Genomic DNA, 24,686 nt, shown 5'->3' on the forward strand with positions numbered 1-24,686 from the left:
GATTCCACGGCCCTTCTATTTGTGTTATGTGTGGGGCTAATGAGGAGGACTCTACCCATTTGTTCTTTCGTTACTCTTTCACCTTACAGCTTTGGCATTTTTGGTGGGTTGTTTGGACAACTCCTTGTGTCCATGCTTCCTCCTTGATTAAGTTTTGGCAAGGGATGGGTTGGCCCCATTCTATGGCTCCCTTTCTACAAGAGGTGTGGTTTGTGGGGCCTATCTTCTTATTGTGGCAGATTTGGCTGAAGCGCAATCAAAGGATTTTTCATGGAGAACAGAGATTAGTGCAACAAATTTGGCAAAGGTTATTGGGCATGGTTCAAGAGACAATGGAGGCTAACTGTAAAGTGAAATTACCTTTGGGGAAACGAGATACAAAATTGGTGGAGAGATTGGGGACTTTGAGGTCTTCTTTGGCCTTTACCAGGGCTAAGAGACGGCATTGTGAGAAGCAAAAAATTGACGGTTGGAAAATGGCAGCTTCCCCCCTATGGGGTCTTGAAGATCAATACTGATGGATCTTTAAGGGGCAATCTAGGTCTGGCTGGTATCGGCGGGATTGGTAGAGATTCTTTGGGCTCAATGATCTTTGTCTTTTCGATCTATGATGGGATTCAGACCATTAACCTCGTGGAAGGGTTGGCTATTCTTGCCACTCTTGAGAAAGCTCATGCTTTAGGGTGGAGAAGAATAGTTTGTGAATTTGATTCCCAGGTTTTGATCAACCTGCTTATTGAACAGAAAGTGGTTGATGTTAATTGGCAGTTGGCTAGGATTGTGCAACAAATTTTGCAAATTAGTTCTTTGATGGAAATTGTAACTTTTTCCCATATTCCAAGCGAGTGGAATAAGGTAGCTAATTGTTTGGCGAAATGGGCTTCTAAGCATGCTAAGGGATGGAGAATTGAGGAATAGGAGTTGGTTCCTCAAGAGCTTCGTCTTGACTTAAGGAACATTCTTGATGAGGACAAGGTTGAGAATGATGACAGATGATGGTGTTGGTTGTTTTATCTCTGTTTGGGGCTGTACTTTTGTTTCTCCTTGGGACCTTAGGTCCTTGATCTCTTTGTAATAGTGCTTTCTGATCTTTAATAAAGTTTTTACCCCTTCATTTCAAAATTTTAAAAAAAAAAATCTAACATACTTATCACTCCTAACTATAATTTCCACAAAAAAAAAAAAAAAAAATTGTAATTATTAAATAACTTATACTAATAAATGTAAATAAAAGAGTATTTCAGTTCCTTTTACACATATATTTAGGGAGTGGTCAAATGAACCTAGAATCAAATGCAAGTTAGAATATATATTAGATAAAGGGCACTTGTCTCCTAATTTGGCTCCAATGTTTAATCATTTAGTAGATAGTGATAAGAGTTCTCCAGATCTCCGCACTTGGCATGTTTTTAACCTCATTTGAGAAGATGGCACAATCCTAATTCTTCATTTCATTTAGATTAGTGTTAATCGCAGAACCATAATCTTCATGGAAATCTGATAATGTTAATTAGTAGCTAGAATTGTTAATTCGAAACAACCCAATTGACTGGCTAAGGAGACAGCCCATGAACATACAGGAAAAATGAAACCAAAGAAAAGTACCAACATAACTAGGTGTTTAATAAATATTTGTACGAAGTCTGATAGTTCACAATCTGTTCAGACAACATGAAACCAAGGGCCAGAAAAAGAGAAACATTCAATGCCTTCAACATGCCATAATAAGTTGTTGAATCTGTTCCTTGAAAGATAGATAGATGCCAGCACATCAATTTGGCATATGAAATCCCCCTCTTGATAACATTGAGATCCATTCAATTTAAAAATATATATTGCTTCAAATATGCACCTCCTTGGGTTTTGACCTCCTGATGAACAATGCCTTACTAATCCCCAACTACACGCTCAAAGTTACAGCATTTTCAGCTACTTAGAGATTGACCCAAGAGAAACCATGTAGTACTCAATAAAGCACCAATTCTCATATGGACAAAAAAGATTGGAAACATACCATTCCTTAGTAATCCAAATAATGCTCAAAGCTGCAGCTTTTTCAACTACTCAGAGACCAACCCAAGAGAAATCAGGTAGTGGTGAACAAAGTGCCAATGCTTGTATTGACAAAAAAGCTCGGAAGCATACCATGCCTTACTAATCCAACAAAATGCTCAAAGTCACAGACTTCTCAACTATTCAGAGATCGACCCAAGAGAAACCATGCAGTAGTCAACAAAGCGCCAATGCTTGTATGGACATACCATGCCTTACTAATCCAACAAAATGCTTAAAGTCACAAATTTCTCAACTATTCAGAGATCGACCCAAGAGAAACCATGCAGTAGTCAACAAAGCGCCAATGCTTGTATGGACAAAAAAGCGGTCTAGTACAAAGCCATACAATGATATTCCAGCACTATTGTTGGAAAGAAAATTCACTGCAAAAAATGCCAGCCAGTGTATTAGTATAAAATTCAGAGTATTTAGGCTCTCAAATCAACATTAGTAAACATGACATATATATTTAAGGGATTTGCCAGAGTCTTGGGTGATAAAATAATCATATTCAAATGATTAAACTTATTAATATTAGATTGCCTACCAAGAGCAGATCGTTGGGACCAAGCATCCTGTACTTGGCAGAAGTATTCCATTTTTTCTTGGAACTCAAAGGTCTGATCCTTTCCTTGTGAGAAAACATATCCCTTTGATGCTGCAAATGTAGATTTTGCATGCATTGAAGATGCTATTTTTACAATGCGTCGATGCAAATGGGAGATTTTTGAAGCTGATTTCAAGCAGAGGCCAATTCCAGTTAGATTGACCATATTCAGAACCTGCAAACATCCAGCTAAATCATACACATGTGATATCAAGATCATTCAACTACTAGATTCAAAATGACAAAATCAATAGTAAATGCTTCAAAGAGAAAATTGAATATCCCCAATTTCTTTTTTAGTATGTGTTCCTAATAACCGCTAGAAATATGTTGATTATCAAGTATTGAATAGTTTGTCATTGTTGTCTCATGTTGAACTCATCATTGATAGCAATCATGTAAAGGTGGAAGCCAAAACAAATCTTAAGGATGTCTAAGACACTTTATACAAGAGCACACTACAGCGATAAATTAACAAGACAACAGTGATCGTGTATATATTCATAGTGTTGTGATCAAAGGAAAGATTTGTTTATACCTAGCAAAAAACAGGTGACAGTAATAACATAGCAAGTCTGCTTATATAGAAATGGCAATAATTTAAAGAATTTTTCAGCTATGAATTTATGAAGAAAGACCATTAATATGAGAAGTGACTCTATGATTAAAATTGGTTGTTTAAGAGCAACAAATAAGTAAAAGCGAGCAGATTGATCCATAAAGCTGACCAACAAGATTGTTAGGAGAATGATACAGGTGCGAACCATTGAGACAATGCAGCAAGTTGATTGGGACTAACAAGAAGTAGATACTGAGCAGTGATATATTGAATGGAATTAATAACACAATCCAAAAGGTGCAATTTGAATTGAGATTTATTTGTGTTAAGATGTGATTTATGAGAAGATTAATATAGTGTGGAAGTTTGTGAGTACTTGATAAAGGGACATGTCTCTAAAGAAGATGAGAAGATATAAAGGGAGGTTGATTAGATGAGAGGAGTATGTGTGTGAATAACTGTAGAGAAGGGAAGTAGATTTCAGAATAAGAGATTCAGATTTGCTCCAACATCGAATAATGGAATACCTGCCAAATGCACAAATATGCAAAAACAAAATATCTAAATTCTAAAACACACATGCATGCAAATGGATTTCTGACTCCATTGCACTCCCAATCTATCAAGATCTTATGCTCAATAATGGATCCTCCGAAACATATGCGTGAAGAACAGAAATTCTAAGATGAATGCGAAAATGAATAAACATGCAAAAATGATCGAGAAAGAACAAGAATGCAAGAGAGATGTCGAAATCTGAAGAAGTGTGCGAGTAATCGATGATCCAAAATGAGAGGGAGGTGAGGTTTAAAATTTTAAATAGATGTCCTCATGAGGATTTAGGTTATCGAATGAATGTGGGATAAAGGTTGGTGATCAAAATTGTAAATGTAATTGTCCCACATGTAATAGGTGGATGTAATTGCTAGAGGTGGAATATGATAAATAGAGGATGGAGTGGCTGTTAAAGGGATTTAGGAAAATGGATGAAATAATAATAGAATATATATCTTTATTTTAAAGAAATAATGGAGAAATATCTATGTTCCACCAAGTTTCAGGGATGGGGACAGCAGGGAACAGTAGGACGGCAAAAGAAACTTGCTGATTTTGGGGATGGAGAGATGTTTATATATAGGGAAAATCCAAAAATATAAAATATATTGGGAAATTTGCTTATATACATTACATTCATATGAAGACATAGATAAACCATGCCATTTAAACATCATAGAACCTTAACATACAACATTTCAATAATCAAACTCAATGCTCAATATGCTATAATGCATTCATAATTTGGAATTATTGTCAATGTGCATGTAAAATTAAAACATAAAAATTTGAAATATACCAAGAACATAGTTTAAAGTTCATTTTCAATAGCAATAAGAACAAACCCACCTTTCAAATTGAAACACAACACTATCATTTAGTTCTGAAACTACATTTCCAATTCATTGTAAGTGGACTGATATTAATACAAAAAGGTCCTCTATAGTATATACAGTTCTAATGATGATATAGGTTTGTTACAGTAAGATGGTATCTTGATGCAACTTCCAATATTCACCATATCTTCCACAAAGGACCCAAATCAACCCAAGACCAACCTAGCACTAATGTATTGGCAAAAAATGACAAAAGGATGCATGTTCTAGGTCTATAATGTACTTTTCAGACTTTCCCAACACCTTGAAAATAGTCTGCTATATAATTCTAAGCGTGTAGCATGACTTTAAAAGCAGTATTAATTCCATGATTCTTAGCATAATATTGTCAAATACTAATCTGAGGACCCCAAATAGCAGGAATTAACTACCAAATAGTAATAAGCATGTTAGGGTGAACTTGGAAGGAGGGGCCCACTTTAAAAATTAAAATTAAAAAAATTATAGTGTTGATGTTGTCTATAAAATCGAGGGCATCCCCAACCGTCCCCAAGACATGTAAATGCCCCTAAAAAAGAAAAGATTCCCGAAGTCCCCAAGTTTCTGGGACATTTCCTAGGAATTTTCAGAAAAGGGGGACAAGGGGACATCCCCTGCCCGTTCCCCTGTCCTTGTTTCCGAAACTTGGCCTTTTTGGGCAAGGACGCGTCCCCAGGGAATGTAGAGAATTATGAAATATTATAATATAATGAATAATAGGAATGTTACAATGAATGATCAGATTAATTATAATGGTATGATATTTAGAATATAACAAATAATAAGAATATTATAAAATTGAATCCACCCAATTAATGGAAAAAATTGTATTGAATCAACAGGACAAGTTTTACAGGTCTACGCATATGCAAGCTTTTAAAAAGAGCATTTTATGAAGATCATTAGAGACTTGAGGAGAAGTAGACAAGGAGTTTATTGCACATTTTGAAAGAGGTGATTGTGGTCATCTTGTGATAGATTCATAATCGTCTTATAAGAGATTTGTGGAAGACAATATAGTAGATTTCTGAAAATGATTATAGTAAATTGTGGATCCATCGTCTGTTGAATAAGCAAGATTACTAAGGTGAAAATTTAAAAGAAGGGTTGGTGCCTCCAAATTTGCAAACGTTATTATATAAAGGAACTAACTTGCCATGATTTTCTCCCATGAGGGTTTCCCTGTAAATAATGTGTTATTGTGTTTGTTGCATGTGTGATAGTTATAATTGTAATAGATAAAATTTAATATTACACTGATTCACCAACCCCCCAACCCTTTTAGTATAATTATGTGCTCAGCAACAAGTTCCTCAAGTTTTGAGAAATTGTAGAACAGTCATCTAGACTTCAAAAGATTGTATTTAAATTGAACGTGTGAATCTTAAACATCATTCAAAGAAATGTTATATTGATTCTCAGAACTTGTGCGGCCCTAGAGGTGTTTAAGATGTTGAAAATCCCATTGGTTATTTCATATGCCAAAGTGATCTTTAGATATATATTAAATGGTTAGGAAGGTCCATAATTTTCTGTAATTCATACCTCTAGCAGTTCACTATAAATTTCGAGCTGTGGATGTGATTATGACAGAAAATGAAAAAATGGTTAGGGTGAAAAGGCACTAATTGCTACTGATTCCTAGAAATTGAGCAATGGGTGTTCTTTTTATGCCCACAAACTTGAAAAAGAGAATCATGTTTAACATGGATTAATATGGAAAGGTACAAATTGTTGTTCCAGCTCATATAGTGGAGATATTATGTCATTCTATGTTGCAGTTTGGCAAGATGACAACAAAGACTTCAAACCGTAGAAGGGCATGTTTGGTCATGATCCAAGGACTTTTACAATGGGAATGGACAAGGATAGGCAGGATTTTAATGGTCCTCAAAATGATTTTCTCATGGGCTGTTAGAAAATAAATTTTTATTTTATGCATGTCATCACAATGACTATAATCCCATTTATGTTAGATGTTGTGATTGTGTGACAGTGTAACTTGAATCAACATTCCAGCTAACTTTACATCATGATAAGCATGCATATGTTACATTGTGACTCAATGACATGTAAGACCCTTTACTATACATGAAAAGTCCAAAATCTTTGCTAAACTCAACGGTTGTTCCAGAACAAGTGAGCCATGGGTGGTACAAATGAAAAAACATATGAATAATCCATTAACCAGAGAAAGCATATACTTCTAATATGTAGACAATACACTAAAATAAAAAACAAGCCCCCCACCAAAGGAAAATGACTAAAATATCATATATGTGTAGAATTTATCTTCTTTACAATAGCTTTATCTTATACAACTAATTCTCGGACACTTTAGAAGTAAGAATTATGATAACATGGCTAACTGAATAGATTGAAAAATTCAAGGTAACCCAACTACTTACCAGCAGTTCTCCTGACATAAAAAGGCCAACTTTTTTAAGATGGGCAACTACTTCATACATTGAAGCCAATGCTGAAAGCACTGTTATAGAACCAGTTAAGGCCAAGAATAGCCTGAACCGCCGACTTGTGAATTGGAGACATTTTATTATCTCAGTATATTTGTTGTAATAAAACTCAGGATCATATCCTTGTAGTAGTGAGTCCTTGAACACCTTCATTTTTAGCTCCTGAAATTTCATAATTGAAAGCCAAGTTACACATAAATTATTAAATATAATAGTAGGTTCATAGAATGTGAAATTTGATCTCTATCTATTGAGAGAAATAGAAGTTTCAAAAAACAATACAGGTATATATACAATCCTTCCCTCTAAGACACTAGATATGTGTTTAAGATAAGCATTAAGAACGAATTTCACGTCAGGAAAAAAAAATTCAGGGGGCTGTATCTTACTTGTAGAAAGCAGACCTTCCAGAACAAGATGCAGGCATACAAAAAAGTTGTGGTTTGGAACACCCATGAAATTCCCACTGACACAGAAATTATAACTATATTTGCTATTCCATTATTCAAATAAGGCAAAGATGCAAGGGGAATGTCTATGTAAAACCAACATTTCTGAAGCATGTAGAGAACAAGAGCTGGAATAAACAGCTTTGCAAGTTGAGTTGCCCCACGCTGCAGACAAAAATGAATTGCTACATTAAATCATTGTTGAAATTGATCATTTGCAAAAGAAACATACATCAGGCTGCCAAAGAATCATATTTCAAAAGAAGTTATGATGCATAGGTTTAGAGTAATGTATTACCTCAATGATTTTATTGTATTCTTCCCGTATATCTGATCTTTCATCTGCTGCAATATCAAGGAAGAGAATTCCTTGAATACCATATTTCCGCATGGACTGGCTCAAAAATATAAAGGATATAGCAGATATAAGAATTCCAACCACCACCACAACAGGCTGAAATACAAGCTGCACATTTGCCAAGGAAACATTCAGATTGAATAATGGCCCCATTAAATGAAAACAAAAATCTGGAGAAAGTTCACTCATGTATCACTCTCAATTTCTCAAACAATCTTGTTGAAATTAAGTGCATTTTCTATTGTCCCTGTTGACCAACTGTAGCTGCTTAGTCATTTTGATTACTCTGCACATAGACATTTATAAATATTCTTTCTTGTGATTCTATCATGATTATTCATTCGATTTGCTAATTTTAAGGTCACATAATTGTGTCGAGAAATATGTTTTGTACATCTTGAATAAGAATATTGTCAATATATTAAAAAATAAATTTTTAACTGGGGTGCATCTTATAGATGTGGATATCACAAGGGTTAGGCATTGTTAAGGAAACTTGTATGAGACATCGCGAAAAATATTTAATGTGGGTTTAACTCTTATATTGAAATATTATTTACTATAGGAAATAATACCAAGTAATTTAAAGTCATGGTTTTGAGGCTCATGGTTTATGAAATGCCCACTTATTGGTTTTGTGCAAGCTTGTTCCGTAGAAATTTAAAAATCAAGTGCAAGTAGTTGTTAAGGTTGGCTTGTTGGCTAAGGTGGGATTGAGAATCTCTTAATGGTTGCATCCATAGAAGCATTGAATAGGATGTATGTATATGTATACATGGTTCTCATTCATTTTTTTGTATAAAGGAATGCAACAAAGGTGCTTGATACTTAAGGTCTTGTGTAGATTCTCTACACATATATTGTAATCATGTTTCTTGAGATAATACATCGACCTGCATGAGTGCTTCTGAAGTCTGGGTTATTCCCTTGAGAGGGTTCTCCCAACAGACAGCTAGTGTTATATTGTGGTATGCTTATGACTTTTTTGCACTGTGGATTCTAAGTATGCTTAGTTACCAGATTCATGCCCAGGAGGCCGGATTTGGATTTGGATCTGATCTAGATCTCGATTCGTGTTAGGTTTGTCCTGATTCAGGATCCTTGTTTTGGACTGTGGATCCATTTGGATCTGCGAACTACAAATCGAAATGAATTCAGAATCCAAAACAAGGATCTTGCACAAATCCGTCACAAATCCATGCCAATCCTCACGAATACAACTCGAATCCATCACAAATTCACATGAATCCATCATGAATTCCCAAGGACCCATAGGCCAAACTTGGAATAAACATATATATATATATAATAAAATATAAAAATATATAGATATAAATATAGATATAGATATACACTCACGAACCCTAATGGGAGAAACAAAAAATCATGAATCCACAAATCCAATTCACATGCCCAAATCGGATTCGTATCACGAATCTGTAACTAAGTAAATGTGTTCTACACTTGTTTCTACCATGAGAATAATACAAAATTAGCATATTATTGCTGCAATTTCCTTTCAATTTGGCCAATCTAACAAACCACTATATATTTTCAATAGTTTAAAATGTTGAGCAACCTTGATCATTTTTTGCAAATGTACTAACATTGTCATTGTTATAGGTGTGTTCCAAATGTAGATTTGGATCTCATATAAATATGAGAGGAGACATGTCTCTATGGTTTAATCGTCATTAATTAATACTATATTAACAAAAATAATAATATGTATAACAATATATATAATTTATATATTATATACTATAACATATATTATATACAATAATATATATTATTTAACATGGATAAGTAAATATAAGAAATGATGATTTATCAATAACAATAATGTATCTCAGATCAAATCAATCCAACTAAAGCTAGAACCATAACTCTCCCTCTTAGCTAGGGAGGATTTGTAGAACACATTATGCTCTTAAGTATATGAAGAGATATCATCTCAGTATAATATTCATGGAATGGCATATTTTAAGGATATCAACATAAATCCATCAACTTAGATGTTATCTTTCAATATAATCCGAAGTATGATTTAACAAGAAATATCAATCATATGATATTCATCATACATATATTCTTTTGGTATGTGCACTGACATCAAATCCTTGATGCCTACCAAAAGAATATGGTATATCCTAGAAGGATATGAGTTATCTGATTTCCGGCACTCCAAGACAACAACTTAACAAGAAATCACAATGTCATGGTCTCTATCATGACAAGCATCATGATCTCCAGCACTCCAGTACAACAACTTAATGAAGTCTAATCATGATACATTCGTTATCATGACTTCCAACACTCTGGGACAACTTAATAAAGTTTGTCATGATAACAAGTCTACTATTTATAAGCTCATCACCTTACAATGGTTACCTTGTTTATATATGTCAATGAAAGATCGTCACCTTTCATTACATATCATATGCGAAATAGTAACCACCATGAACCAAGTCAGAGGGTGGTATAGGGGCTTTCACCTCAATTCTCTCTCATAGAGAAGAATATATTACAATGAATTTCACTTCGAACTTCTCCCTCATAGAGAAGATACCATTCCCAAAGGGTCGCACCTCAAAAATCCTCCCTCTAAACAATGATCTTGGGAAGTCAAGTCCTATAGTTACTCCCTTTGAGACTTTTAACCCAAGGATGCATGTTGGACTCCCTCTAAATATGATATCAATCTTCCAACCTTTAGTTGACAAGTTATTACTTCCCCATGATGTACACATGAATTGGCCCATTAGAATTATGTAGTCATACATATGTATGTTAGACTTCATCTAAGTATCAATCTTTTGAGCTCCTTGTATAAGGTTGTCTCTGAAGAAGTATTGAACTCCCTCTTGATATGAAAGGATACTCATAATCTCAATTATCAAAGATATTTTCTTCTTGAGCCTCACTTTAACCAGCCAAGATCATTAGATGACCAATAAATTCTAGATCGCAACTTCTTTCGAGTTACTACCATAAGATTGAGTCTGCACAATATTTGGTAGCATGTGTAAAGTATCGGCATGCTTTTCTTGCAAGATCATCCCTACACATAAAGGAAAAAAGATCAAGGCAAATAACTCTTATAGCATGTATAAAATTACAAATAGGAGAGAGACTACAATGAGTAGATAAATCATAAATGTAAAAGATAAGGATTATCTGCACATAAGGATCCATAGATATTTGAGAATGGAACATCTCCCCTCTAAGATGATTCAAGTGGGAATAGAACATTGGTTATTTTTCCCCCTCACAATGTAAAATTCCCACTCATTTCATTTTGTAATGTTGAATCCAATGATGACCAACATGGATTTTTAGTAGTCACATTGCTACATAAGCTTGTACTCTCCCTTTGCTACTCAAGTTCTAACTCATTCTTTCTTTCTTCGTAAGTGATATAATCAATTTTACAAAAAAGAAAGGAAATTTGTATCCCATAACATCAAGACACCGGTACTGCCAAAATAAACTCGAAGTCCTATTTTTGAATCACCTGTAGTTTTAGAGGAACAAATCGTCCTAAGGTTTGTCATGATGATAATCATTTTACTTAATGTGCTCATGTATTGGTACATCAACCATTGCCATGAAGAATATTTATTCAATCAAAATATTGAGTCTCAAATGCATATGTATTATGATTGCATTTTTCAATGTCTTCCTGTACTACGACTGTAATTTCCTCTTGAATTATTACTCGACATCCTCTTTCTTGATGATGCATGAAAAGTAGTACTTGAAAAATTCAGTCGATGTTATCATTATTCTATGATGAACAATATCCAAAGGATGTGAACCGTTTGTAGCACTTAACAATTAAAATTATCTTCAAGATCTTTGTTTACTATAGTAACAATACTTTAAGATGCCACATTCATTACATATAAGGGTGTCAATATGCATAGAGACCAAATATCGAATTCATAATTTATTTCCAAAAGCAAAGATATCATTTTGGGAAATGTTCTCCGCATTGTATGATGACTTGGTTTATAGAAGAGGTCAATTGTTTGACTGGGTGAAATTACTCCAAACAAGATGCCATCTCAGAAGACTATAAGTAATACTTTTGGACTTGCTCTATCTAATATTTGCCTCTGCAGTAATTCCTCTATCATTAGTATGGATTCATCAAGTGTTCTTTCATGCTAAATGGATTGTTTTAGTATGTAGATCATTTCCATGGCAGTTAATGGTTATTGGTTTCTCCTCTATTTGTCCTTATTTCTATCTCTAAGAATATTCATCAATGTGAAAAACATGTGTCAACTCTACTTGCTTATAGAACTGCTGTAGAGATATGAATATGTGAATACAAGTAGTTTGCACCCGAGGATAGCATGGTGTTCATGTATTCCTAGTTCTAAATCCACATCATACACCAAATTTTCAATTTTCTTAATTTTAAAATATCTGATGGAGTGGTGATCTTTCGTATCTTATATATCTTTCAATTATGGAAGGATGCACCTCTTTGTTCACTGAGCCACATCTCTTGACAATTGTTCTTGCTAACATGTAGACTGGATATCTCATATATGCATTACAGTATTCAATGTTAAATATTCCCCATTCACCTTAGTTATCTAGGCTCTAGCCGATGCTTTGAGTCGTTGATGTTGACCATACAACTGATTTTGTTGCTTCTTCAAATTAATATTAATACTTACTGCTCAATCTAAAAATCACTATCTTGGATGACAACTATTTTAAGTCAATACTAGTGCCACTATAGGAGATTGAAGATGTCACTTCAATATAATATATATATTGAGTGCCTCTGTTATATTTTGCCCATGTGTCTACATGGAATGGTGGTGGTCGGTCAAACTAAATATCTTCCAATCCATGTCACCTTTGGTTTGAATATATTGTAAGAAAGGATTCGACACCTGTCCAAGTTTCTTATTCTTATTTTATATTCCTGATATGCTGGGTGGTAGATATGTTTTGTTTGTTATGCCAAGGCGGAAAGGTGTTATTAATGGTAATTTGTTCCCCTTTAGATACCTCACATTCGTCATCTAAAATGATTCATCTTTTCTTGTTTTATGCAATCAATGGAGGTGTGCGGAACTTGCCTTGGTGCACTCCACGTTTGGAAATGAAATAATTATTTATTGCTCCTCCTCTCATATCATTTTCCATATTATATGATTCAGTCTCTTTTTATACTCCTTATTGCTCCGTGTGTGGATGGTTGTGTTAGTTACTTTCACTAATTTATTGGTTATCTTCTCAATACCAATTCACCATTGATGTTTTACGCTTCCCTTTGATCTACAAGTTTTTGTTTCATTTGATGGCCTTCGCTCAGTTGGATAGAATTTGGGCGCCTCTGCTTCTTATTCATGACTTAGAATGCTCCATTATGGAATGAGGGAAAGATGGAGTAATATTTGGGTCTTGTCGTGATGTCATCTTGAGGTGTATCGAAACCTCAAAACCCTCTTTGGTATGTGTTCACCCAAATCAACTCCCTCTATCTCTATCTTCTCTAGATTCTATTTTTTGCCTGTCACTTCCATTTTATTTTTTATTTTTGACTTGAAACGCAAGTTGATACTCTGTCATGTTGATACTTTGTCATGTTTTCTATAACTTGAAACGCAAGTTTATACTTGTAATGTTTTCTAGTAATTGATATGGAAACTGGTATCATTGATATTTGACTCTAATATCATTTGACTTATGTTCAATGTCTATTTCTTATTCCCTTTCAGTCACATATAGCTTTCTTCGCTCATGAGGAATATCAGATATCGCATGTTGCTCTCCATCTCCTGTAATTTCATCTATAAGATTTAATTCTGTTCTTTCCGATTGTCATGTTTCTTCTGTCTAATTGTCTTCTTACATTTACAACTAGGCCTTGATACCATGTTGAGTAACCTGGATCGTTTTCTGCAAATGTACTAACATTGCCATTGTTATAAGTGTGTTCCAAATGCAGATTTGGATCTCATATAAACATGAGAGGAGAAGACCTTTCTCTATGGTTTAATCATCATCAATTAATAATATATTAACAAAAATAATATGTATAACAATATATATATATATATATATATATATATATATATATATATATATATATAACAATATATATTATTTAACATGGATAAGTACATAAAAGAAATGATGATTTATCAATAACAATAATGTATCTCAGATCAAATCAATCAAACTAAAGCTACAACCTTAACACAAAATTCCATCGCGATATTGCTATCAGGATTTAACTGTGTGATTACTGAGTCAAACTCATTTACCCATGTTTCATGAGTAGTGATTCAACATGAATCCATCTCTCATGAGAATAAATGAAACACTTAGCACTCATTGGATCTAAGTGATGCTCACAGGGGTGAAGCACCGAGACTTCACGGGAGGTCACCCATCCCAGTACTACTCCAGCTTGAGCGCGCTTAACTACAGAGTTCCCTACATGGTTGAACCCAAAGCTTGCAACCCCATTTGCAAAACCTTCACCAAGTGTTGTGCCTTATGAACCATTCATTAGAAAGCCCCTTAAGCTCATCAATTGATAAGTAGGAGATAATTTCCACAACAAGTCAAATTGTGATATTGCTATCAGGATTTAACTGTGTGATTACTGAGTCAAACTCATTGACCCATGTTTCATGAGCAGTGATTCAACATGAATCCATCTCTCATGAGAATAAATGGAACACTTAGCACTCATTGGATCTAGGTGATGCTCACAGGGGTGAAATTCCATATTGTGCTTTTGATTTGTTTGCTATATATAATTTTTTTGACAGCAGTTGTATGTGTGCTCAATTGCTAAGAAACACTCTTTCTTTTTCAATACAACAAAAAAAGAAACACTATTGATACTTTGAATTTTGATTGACTTTTTTTTTTGGGGGTTTCCTAGGCTTTCAGCTATTGCTCCTTTGTTTGTTTCTTGTATTTTGAACTGTAAATTCATGTGAAGATATATATTTCACATGGAAGTTGATGCTAGTGTGAACCAAGCACAATGTTTTCAATATTGCTAGCTTGTTCTTGAGAGTAGTGAGCAAATTAATACGATATCTGAATTGTAATTCCGCTTGTGTTTACAGCAACTATGGTAAGGAATATAAATCTAGGAAGTGAAACTACACATTAACTCAATTTTGTAGTTGCAGAAAAGTAATTTAAATCAAGTGGCTCTCGTGAGTATTTCAGAGAGGAAAAGAGAATTTTGTCGAGTTTCTCTTGTTTTTGTACTACAATTTTTATGCATCCCTTTTGACCAAACTGCTCTGCACAATTCTGAATTTGGACAACTAATTGCATGTGAAAGTGGGACCTTTTTAAGCTTAGTCTCATTTGGTCTCTCCCTTATCTTTAATTTTCCTCTTCTTTTGGCAAACTTTCAATCCTCTTTTCTGTTTTTTTTTTCCACTTTCCTACTTTCTCTTCTCTCCTTGTGAATGAGTGGCACATTAATTTTGGACGTGATATTGGGAAAACCTTGAGTGCATAAAGTTGAGAATCTTAGCTAAGACTTGAATTTAGTTATGTCCACAAACATGGTATTCACCACCATAAGTAAAAACACTTTCAAAAATCATACAGACAATGCACTTGAGGTTGACTAGGAAGAAACATGTGAATAGTTGGCTTTGATCAACTAGCTTACTAATCGTTGGGCAGTATTAGTGATTAAATTTTGAGTTAGTCATATAATATTGAAGAAGGGCTTATTGTATAGTTTGAGGAATAAAACAAACCACTTGTAATGTCCTCATTTCAGTGCCATCTTTTGTGTGCCTTAAACGATTCTCAAGGTCTTTTGTAAGTTTCCTAATGCACTAGGAAGGTTTTGCTGTTCTTGGTGAGCTTAATTCTTAGTTTCAATGGGTTTTGACAATAGTTTCTATTTATAGTAAATGTTTGCATGGGTCCAACCTTTCTGGGTCATTGTGAGTTCTCTTTGATCCGTAGAGAAAACTGCTATTTATAGTAAGTTCTTGCATGGCACTGATCTTTCTACATTTTTCTAGGCTTGTCCTCTTTGGTCCTCAACTGCTATTTATAGGAAGTGCTTGCATAGCACCAATATTTCAAGGTTTTACTAGGTTTTTTCTCTTTGGTTCTATGAGATATTGCTATTTTTAATGTGTTTGTGTCAGCATCAGTTATCATCTTTCAAATTCAATTCGTTTTGGCATGTTGGATTCTCCATTGCTAATGCCTTTGTTTCTATACGGTGATCGAAATTGTTTTTATATTTGCCTTAATATTTTGAAGTGTGTCTCCAAGTTGGATACTTACACTAAGGGAGACCTAAGTTGTTTTTAAAAGATTATATTGGAGCCTTTTAAGCTCATCAATCAATAAGTAGGAGATAATTTCCACAGCAAGTCAAATTGTGATATTGCTATCAGGATTTAACTGTGTGATTTTTGAGTCAAACTCATTGACCCATGTTTCATGAGTAGTGATTCAACATGAATTTGTCTCTCATGAGAATAAATGGAGCACTTGGCACTCATTGGATCTAGGTGATGCTCACAGGGGTGAAGCACCGGAACTTCCCGAGAAGTCACCTATCCCAGTACTACTCCAGCCTGAGCGCACTTAACTACGGAGTTTCCTCCATGGTTAAACCCAAAGCTTGCAACCCCATTTGCAAAACCTTTACCAAGTGTTGTGACTTGCTGTGGAAATTATCTCCTACTTATCGATTGATGAGCTCAAGGGGCTTTCTAATGAATGGTTCATAAGGCATAACACTTGGTGAAGGTTTTGCGAATGGGATTGCAAGCTTTAGGTTTAACCATGGAGGAAACTCCATAGTTAAGTGTGCTCAAGCTGGAGTAGTACTAGGATGGGTGACCTCCCGGGAAGTCCCGGTGGTTCAGCCCTGTGAGCATCACCTAGATCCAATGAGTGCTAAGTGTTCCATTTATTCTTGAATCACTACTCATGAAACATGGGTCAATGAGTTTGACTCAAAAATCACACAGTTAAATCCTGATAGCAATATCACAATTGGAGACTTTTTCAAGTGATTAAAATATTCAAATATTTGAAATACCCTATTTTCTTCCCTCCAAGCTCTATATTGGGGTTTGGGCTCTTATATTGGCATTGAGAGTTTGCAAACATATCAAAATGCTCTTGAGATGAACTTCGAAAGTTCTTCTTGTGAATGTTGACGATGAAAGCCCTCTACAATATCTCTATTTTCAATGCTGAAAGATCCACCCTAGCTGGTTATGGATTTTCAGGTAAGAAGTTCATTGATTCACTTGAGTTTGGTGATACAGCTTTTGGGGAAAATGAAACTTTATGGAATTTCTCGACTTGTCTCGGGATTTTTATTGTGTTTTATGACTTTTGGAGAGCTTTTCATATTTTGAGTGCTTTGACAAGTTTGAATGAGATCTCCAGTTCTGTTCATACCATTCTATCTACTCACAAAACTATGTTTTTGCTCGTTACTCTTGAAGGAGCCCTTTTCCACTTATGGGTATTGATTTAAATGATTTCTATCAGCTGATCATGTACTTTCACAGACTAATTTTTCATTTGGTGAAGGGATGAGTTCTTTTGGGAGCAATCACTCCTCTAGAGCTATTGCCTACTTTGAGCATAGCAAGGGAGGCATAATGGATGACAAGTTGGGGTATTCGGAGTTTCATTTCCCCCTCTAGCAGGATTACAAGGGGTGTCTTCTTACTGCGGACCTTTTTAGATCAGTTTGGAGTCATGTGTGAAGGGACATGAGGGGTTTTTCACTCACTCTATGGTATGCCGTATGACAATCCAATTACAAGCTTGGAATTACTTCTGTTTGGTTTCAGACCACTTCTTGCTTATAGAAGACCCTATGAAAAGGGTTGGAGAGTAGCTATTTGGTGGTTGAATCACAAGGATTATGCCTCAGACGGAGAAGTTGATTGCTGTTGCTTAACACTAGAGTGAAGAGCAGCTGCTTTGTTGCTCACTATGCTTTCAGGTTTACAAGGACTGTCACTGCCAATGTTTATGAGGTCTGTTATGCTTTAAATTGCCTTGTTTTCTGGTCTTTTGGTGTGAACAGCAAAGAGCAATTCTGTATGTTTAATGAATAATGCACAAAACATTATTAGCATTCTATGCATTGTGAATTGCAAAGGGTTTTGAAAGTTAAAATGAATGATATCTGAAACAAATTCAATCAGCAAGTTTTAAGAACTTCATGTCATGTTATCACACAAATTGCAGGCATCTTTGTAAACATTTTTTTAAAAATCAGGGGTAACCATTTTACCACCCTCTAATTTAAGAACAAACTTCCAACAACCCATAACAAACATAAAACAGCTAATAATAATGTGCTAATGATCATGCATAAAACAGACTTAAAAATAAACCTCTAACATTGTAATATGCATCCCATACATTATTATTACAAAAGCTTATATTAATCTAACAAACCACTTTAATGGCTAAACAAATAAAATTCAAAGTTTATCACTTAGCTTGACATATTTATCTTTACAAAGTATTTTTAAGTAGTATGTCTGTGTTGGTCCACACAATGCTGATTGGACTGAAGGGGGGGTGAATCAGTATAATACCAGTCAATTCAACTTTTAGCTTTTACCAGTCTGATATTCTTACCAATTGCTTAAGCATTCATCAGATAAACAATATAATCATGTAAGACAAAAAGGCATTCACACATTACACCAATTTATTTTGTGGAAACCCAATTTGGGTGAAAACGACGGTGTGAGATAGTGCACACGAAATTTACACACTTCTAGAGTGCACCCAGTCAAGAGCTTATCCTTGTTAGAAGATTACAAAAACACTGTCAAATGTCACCCGATTAAGGGATTTGAGAGAGACCTATTAGAGTCTTTACCCGGTTGGAGGTAGCCTGATTGGAGGGCTTAGTACACAAGTGAATGTGTTACCCAATTTAGGGATTTAATACAAAAAAATTGTTACAGTCCACCAACAATGGGATTTATTGTTGTGCTTGTAAGAGAACAACATGAAGATTGACCTGTCAAAGGTAGCTATATCCTAGCTTGATTCAAATCTCTTTGATGCTCATACACCAATCTGCAACTTGCTCATCTCTCCTCGGCTCTGCAACTCAGACTTCTGCTTTCATGTCCTCAGCACTTAAGCTCACTATGTGTTCGGCTCCCTTGGATTCATTCAAAACACTTTACTTCAACTCTTGACACCTTCACCTTTCTCTTCTTTCCTTTGATGATTGCAACAGCCTAGCACTTTGCCATTTCAGCTTCTCAAATGTGCAATCCCCTTGTTCATTCATAAATGAACAGCTATATATGATTCCCATTTAATCATCTTCAAACCCTAATATGAGAGGTCATGATGAACGGTGCTATCCTTAATACCACAACACACAACTGAAACAAAGAAACAACAAAAATTGAGAGAACAAAATATGGGCTTCTTATTATCACCGCAAATGTGGAATTACATAATTACAATATGCAAACCCACATGGGCACCTTCCTTACAACAATCTGTAATACAGTGCTGCCACTATCACCTAGAACTGGCCTAGACAACCTACGGGCCTTCCTCATATAGGCACTTGTTACTACCAGAGAAGGTTCTAGACACTAAGCCCTAACCGTTGAGGCCGACCAACCTCATATTATAACATTTCATTACACTTTATTACATAAGATTGACTCAAGACAATTTACAAATTACATTTTCGGATGGGTCCACTTCTAGAGACCATAACTAACAAACCGTTGATCTGATGGGCTATTATTAGTTATAACCCCATTCTGGAATCCTCGGTTAGCGATCTATAGTGATTAGTTGCGCGAGCGTCGATCAGTCAAGGTTTCACCTTGTTTCAGAGCCCTTTAGGCCTTCATTGCTAGACCTGAAATTTGGATAGCCAAAATTCATACCCAAAATCTGCAATAACTGCACCAATACATAAGATATGACAATAGAACTCATCCAGTAGACCGATATGTCAAAGATGAACCTCCATATATGAGATTAGAAAAATCTAAGCACATAATACCAACTTACTAAAAGTAGCAAGCTCTCACAAATAGCAACTCTATAGTGGAATAGCCCTTACTAAAAACACAAAAATTGGAAATAGTAATATTTTTGGGTGATGCAAGATTACCCTTACACCTAGGATGCTCCTGCATTAGGTCAACATTTGAATTCTCTTGCCTCTATCATGTGTTGTTCTTGCATGTTGCATGTGTCATGCATTCTGACTCATAAAGGGAAGTCACAGGTTTTGCGTGACATTTCCAGTTTTCTCATAAACATGAATTCAAATTTGAATTCTCCCGCTTATCTTCCCACTGAAATTGATGTGACAGCTTGTTCTTCATTCTTTGAGATGTCAAAATAAGTTACACATGCCCTATGACATGTCCAATCACGTGTTCCTTGTCTCTGTCCTTTGACCTTAATGACTCCTTTTCATCCAGTCTGTTTGACAACCAATCTTCGCTTTCTGTCCACCTATCCTAACTTATTCTCGATGTCAACTTATACTTAGCCCACTTTGTCCAAGTATGTCATGAAGATCACTCGTCTTCACCAATGCATTTTCTCCATACTCCATTCCCTTTCTGACTAGGATGCACTAGAGTCTTTTGTTGTCTCACTTGTTTTCTTTCCCATACTGGTTGATACTTCAACTTTTCTCTTAACATCAATGACAATCCATTATAACTGGCATTACCAAGAAGCTCCACTGGTCTCTAATTCTACTCCTTTGAAAAATATGCCAACAGTTTGTAAATTGCTCAATTGTAAGATAATAATAGGATTGGTGAATGTAATGATGATGAACTTTTGGGCAAACTTTTGTAGTCTACTTCAAACATCAATTAGGGTTTAGTACAAAAATCAAAGAACATATTTTTTGGGCTATTTTTGTGAAAAATTTTGAAAAAGTGCAGTTTGTTTAAGACCCAGCTAGGGTTATTGCAAGTTCTTGGGTATATTTTGTTATGTAGATCACACCCAAAAGATGTGTTCTTGGCATCTGAAAATCACAACTAAAAATTGTAGGTTAAATAGGTAGCAAACCCCCAATGCAAAAATTGCAAATTTAAGGCATTAATCCAACTTTTTTTCTCCTGCAATTTTCCTGTGTTTGGGCCTTGACATCCGTGGTTCACCATCTTTGTGTTTTCTTTCAGGCTGCGCAATCTTTCGAGAGTTTTTTGTATGACAGGGTTTTCACTAAAGGGAGAATACCATGTGCATTCAAATTGAGGGGTTTAAAATGGGCAAAAAAGGGGGGCAATATATTGCCTAAATAGGGGGAAGGGGGTGTTTACAGGAAAACATGTGTGGGCGTATTGGATGGATATTGGAGGGGCTAACAAAAGTAGTTTAGGGCAATCTTTTTTTAGAATATGGGGATTCTTTAGTATGCCACTAACATGTGTGCTTGATTCAGATTCACTAAGTGAAGCACTTATGGTCTACATTGATGTCAGACTACACATGACTCAAAATTCACAAGTGCATAAAAATCGATGAGAAAATGTGTTTTCCAAAACTTCTACTAGCGACTTTTTGGTTTTTTATAAACACAATTTCTTGATAAAAAGATTTAGCTTATGATTCATTATTTTTCATTGAACCCCTAATCCAAAAAAAAAGATTTCAGCAACTAAGGTTTCATGTATTGTTTTTTGGCATATGTTTTTTCATCCCCTAAACCCAAGTTGGGTTTTCCAAATTTTCCAAAAAAATGTTTTTTTCATGACAATTTTTTTTGCGGATTAATCCATTATGTTTTCTTCTCAACTTTTAGCCCTTTCTGCATGTTCTGTCTACCTCGATTTGTGTGTCTTTGCAATGCTGACAATCAACCTCCATTTCAATGATGGCATCTTTGACCAACATTATGTTGGAGGGAAATCAACAATTTAATGGCCACAATCACAACACCTAGAAGCAGTGCATGGTGAGGATATTTGAATATCATTGTCTTTCTAAGGTCATTTTTGGTACAGAAACACATCCTACGACAATATAGACATATCAAAATAGATGGGATGCATGTAATCAGAAATTTGTCTAGTAAAATAACTAAAGTAATCTAGAATTCCTTGAAGGGCCTTTGTAAGACATCTAACAACAGTTGAGCTTTCCTTCTAAAGAATATGTTGTTTTCTATCATCATGGATGATAAGACATCTCCTCAAGCACATCCTACGAAAATTAATGGCCTACATGACCAATTAGAGGCTATTGGCTACAAGATGGAGGAAGAAGATATAGCAGTGATCACGCTAAAATGCCTGCCTCAATCCTACAAGCACTTCATAGATGCTCAATATCACTTCTACGAATGTTGCTCTAATATTCTCTACTCTCTACAAAAAACTTCTATTGCACGATAGATGGAAGCACTAGTTTGGAAGTAATGCCACTTCCTCCTCTTCTAAATAGGTAGCCTTAACAGTCAAAGCCTCAGACAAGAATAAAGGTAAACCTCAGTACACCCCCCATATAAGATTTGAGTTTTGGCTTCTTCTAAGAAGAGTGTTCAATGCAATTAGTGTCACTAGTTTGGTCACCTAAAGATAGATTGTAGGAAATGGTTGGCAGTTGCACAATCTTGATAGTGAGAGTCTCAGCAAAAGGTCCAAGATGCTACACATTTTAATCAGAAGTCTACCTCCTATGCATTCATAGATACATGCCCATTAAATCATGACACATCCTCAACATTTCACACATTGTCGGGATTGGTTTGCAAAGTTCACGCCTGTCTCTGATTCAGTGTTTTTGGAGGAGAGGAGTATGCAATTGTCAGTAAAGGAAATGTCCACATTTCTCTCTGAGGGAGGATTTTGATATTTCTCAATGTGTACTTTGTTCCAGACATGAAGCTCAATATACTGTCAATCAATTAGATTATGCTTAATTCTCATCAGCTAGATGTTGTTTTTAATTCACACAAGTATAATAAGTGTACTAATGTTGAAAGGGTGTCTCAAACTATAGATGCAATTGGCCTTGAGGATCATAATCTATATAGACTCATTGATACATGCGATTCTTCAGAGTAGGCCAAGTATTTCCATCCAATCTTTGGCATAAGCAATATGGGCATTTGAATATCCACTATCTCTCTTAGTTGAATCGAGATAGTCTAGGTTGGATTACCTAAGATTCAGACACAAAATCAAGGGGTTTGAGAAGCATGTCAGGCTCAGAAGCAGCATCAAACTCTGTTTCAGATGGTGATGATTGCAGAGCATCCAAGCCTCAATAGTTGGTCCATGCAGATGTTTGTGGGCCAATGACCACACCATCAGTTACAGGATGCAGGTAATTTCTCATGTTTGTTGATGATTTCAATAGGAAAATGTTGGTGTATTGTATTCAACATAAATTAGAGGTGTTCAACATGTTTCAGAAGTTCAAAGCCCTAGTGAAAAAAGAATCTCATTGTTAGATTGTCACTCTTAGGTCCGACAATGCTGAAGAATTTTGTTCATCTCATTTCTCTGACTTATGTGCATCACATGGGATTAAGCATCAGCTTACTACACCTTACATCCCTCAATAGAATGGTGTTGTTGAGTGCAGGAAACGTACAGCCACTGAGATGGCTCAATCAATGTTGGAGCATCGCAATATTCCAAAGTAATTTTGAACCGGGTAAGTCTTTAAAATTTTTTATCTTTTGAATCGGTCTCCCATATAGGTCATTACAAAGATGACTCTAAAAATAGCTTGTGTTGAGATTATGGGTGTTGCACACATTGCATAATATTGTTATATTTTATTATTTTATTTTATTATGTAATGTTGCACCTAGATGGATGTGCAACATGTAAAGATTCACATAGGATATACTTGATGAGTTGTATTGTAACATTGTGATAATATTTGATGTAATTATTTAATATTGGGGAACAAGAATTAAATGTCCAATATTAAAATGTGGGGTCAATGGGTTAGGTAGCACATGGTTTATGTAATACCACTTGGTAGTTTTGTGGGACTTGCTACTAAATAAGTTGTAGAGACAAGACAAAAAGACAAAAAAGACAAAAAGTAAAGTCAAGCAAGACAAGGCTTGACAGGATAGCCAAGGGAGCACTTGTGAAGGTTGGAAGCATGACATGGGATGTGTGGATTCATGTTTGTTCACATGGATTGCTTGGTTGTGGCTATGGCTTTGAAGGCTTCCGTGGTTGTATTGCAATGGTCTTTTTTGCTAAATAATACATGGTGATGGATATTTTTGGAGGCTGGGGTTTCCCTCAATGAGGGTTTCCTTTTGTGAGTATGTTGTCTATTCTCTTGCATGTGGATTCTAAGTGATTTTTAATTGCATAGTTATTGCAAATCTATTATGGGTTATGTGGAAACGGTTATATTTTTAGTTGCAAGTTTCCTTACAGCTTGGTCTAGCCGAAAGCCCAAAATTGGTCATTTGAAGGTTTTGGCCTCTACAACATATGTTTGGATTCCAGATGCCAAGCGCACCAAACTAGATTCCAAGACTTAGAAACTAATGTTCTAAGGATACAACAATACACATAAGGCTTGTCGGTTGGTTGATGTTGACATTGATCGTCTCTTGTTTAGTCATAATGTGGTGATTAATGAAGACCAATGTCCATTTCAGCCTTCTCCATTTTTTAGCCCTAAGGATCAGCCTTCACAAGCTCCAAGTATTGATGTTTGTCTTTTGTTGGTCTTTCTAATGGGAGGGATTT

The 24,686-nt window shown here is 35.3% G+C and overlaps 1 protein-coding gene across 2 annotated transcripts in view; it reads right to left on the minus strand.

The window, feature by feature from the left end:
• Positions 1-1,598: 1,598 nt before the first annotated feature.
• LOC149560984 (uncharacterized) overlaps positions 1,599-24,686 on the minus strand; it is a 40,888-nt gene continuing 17,800 nt past the window's right edge. For both annotated transcript variants that reach the window (XM_089824918.1, XM_089824919.1), the window contains 5 exons: positions 7,873-8,040; positions 7,515-7,739; positions 7,060-7,287; positions 2,603-2,837; positions 1,599-2,438 (listed from right to left, as the gene is read on the minus strand). In XM_089824918.1, coding sequence (XP_089681044.1) covers positions 2,305-2,438; positions 2,603-2,837; positions 7,060-7,287; positions 7,515-7,739; positions 7,873-8,040 — 990 coding nt within the window. In that variant the 3' untranslated portion in view covers positions 1,599-2,304. The remainder of the gene's footprint in view (positions 2,439-2,602; positions 2,838-7,059; positions 7,288-7,514; positions 7,740-7,872; positions 8,041-24,686) is intronic.

Source organism: Cupressus sempervirens, chromosome 4 (assembly GCF_028749045.1).
Source record: "Cupressus sempervirens isolate cs-2001-9-10 chromosome 4, ASM2874904v1, whole genome shotgun sequence".
Classification (NCBI taxonomy): Eukaryota; Viridiplantae; Streptophyta; class Pinopsida; order Cupressales; family Cupressaceae; genus Cupressus; species Cupressus sempervirens.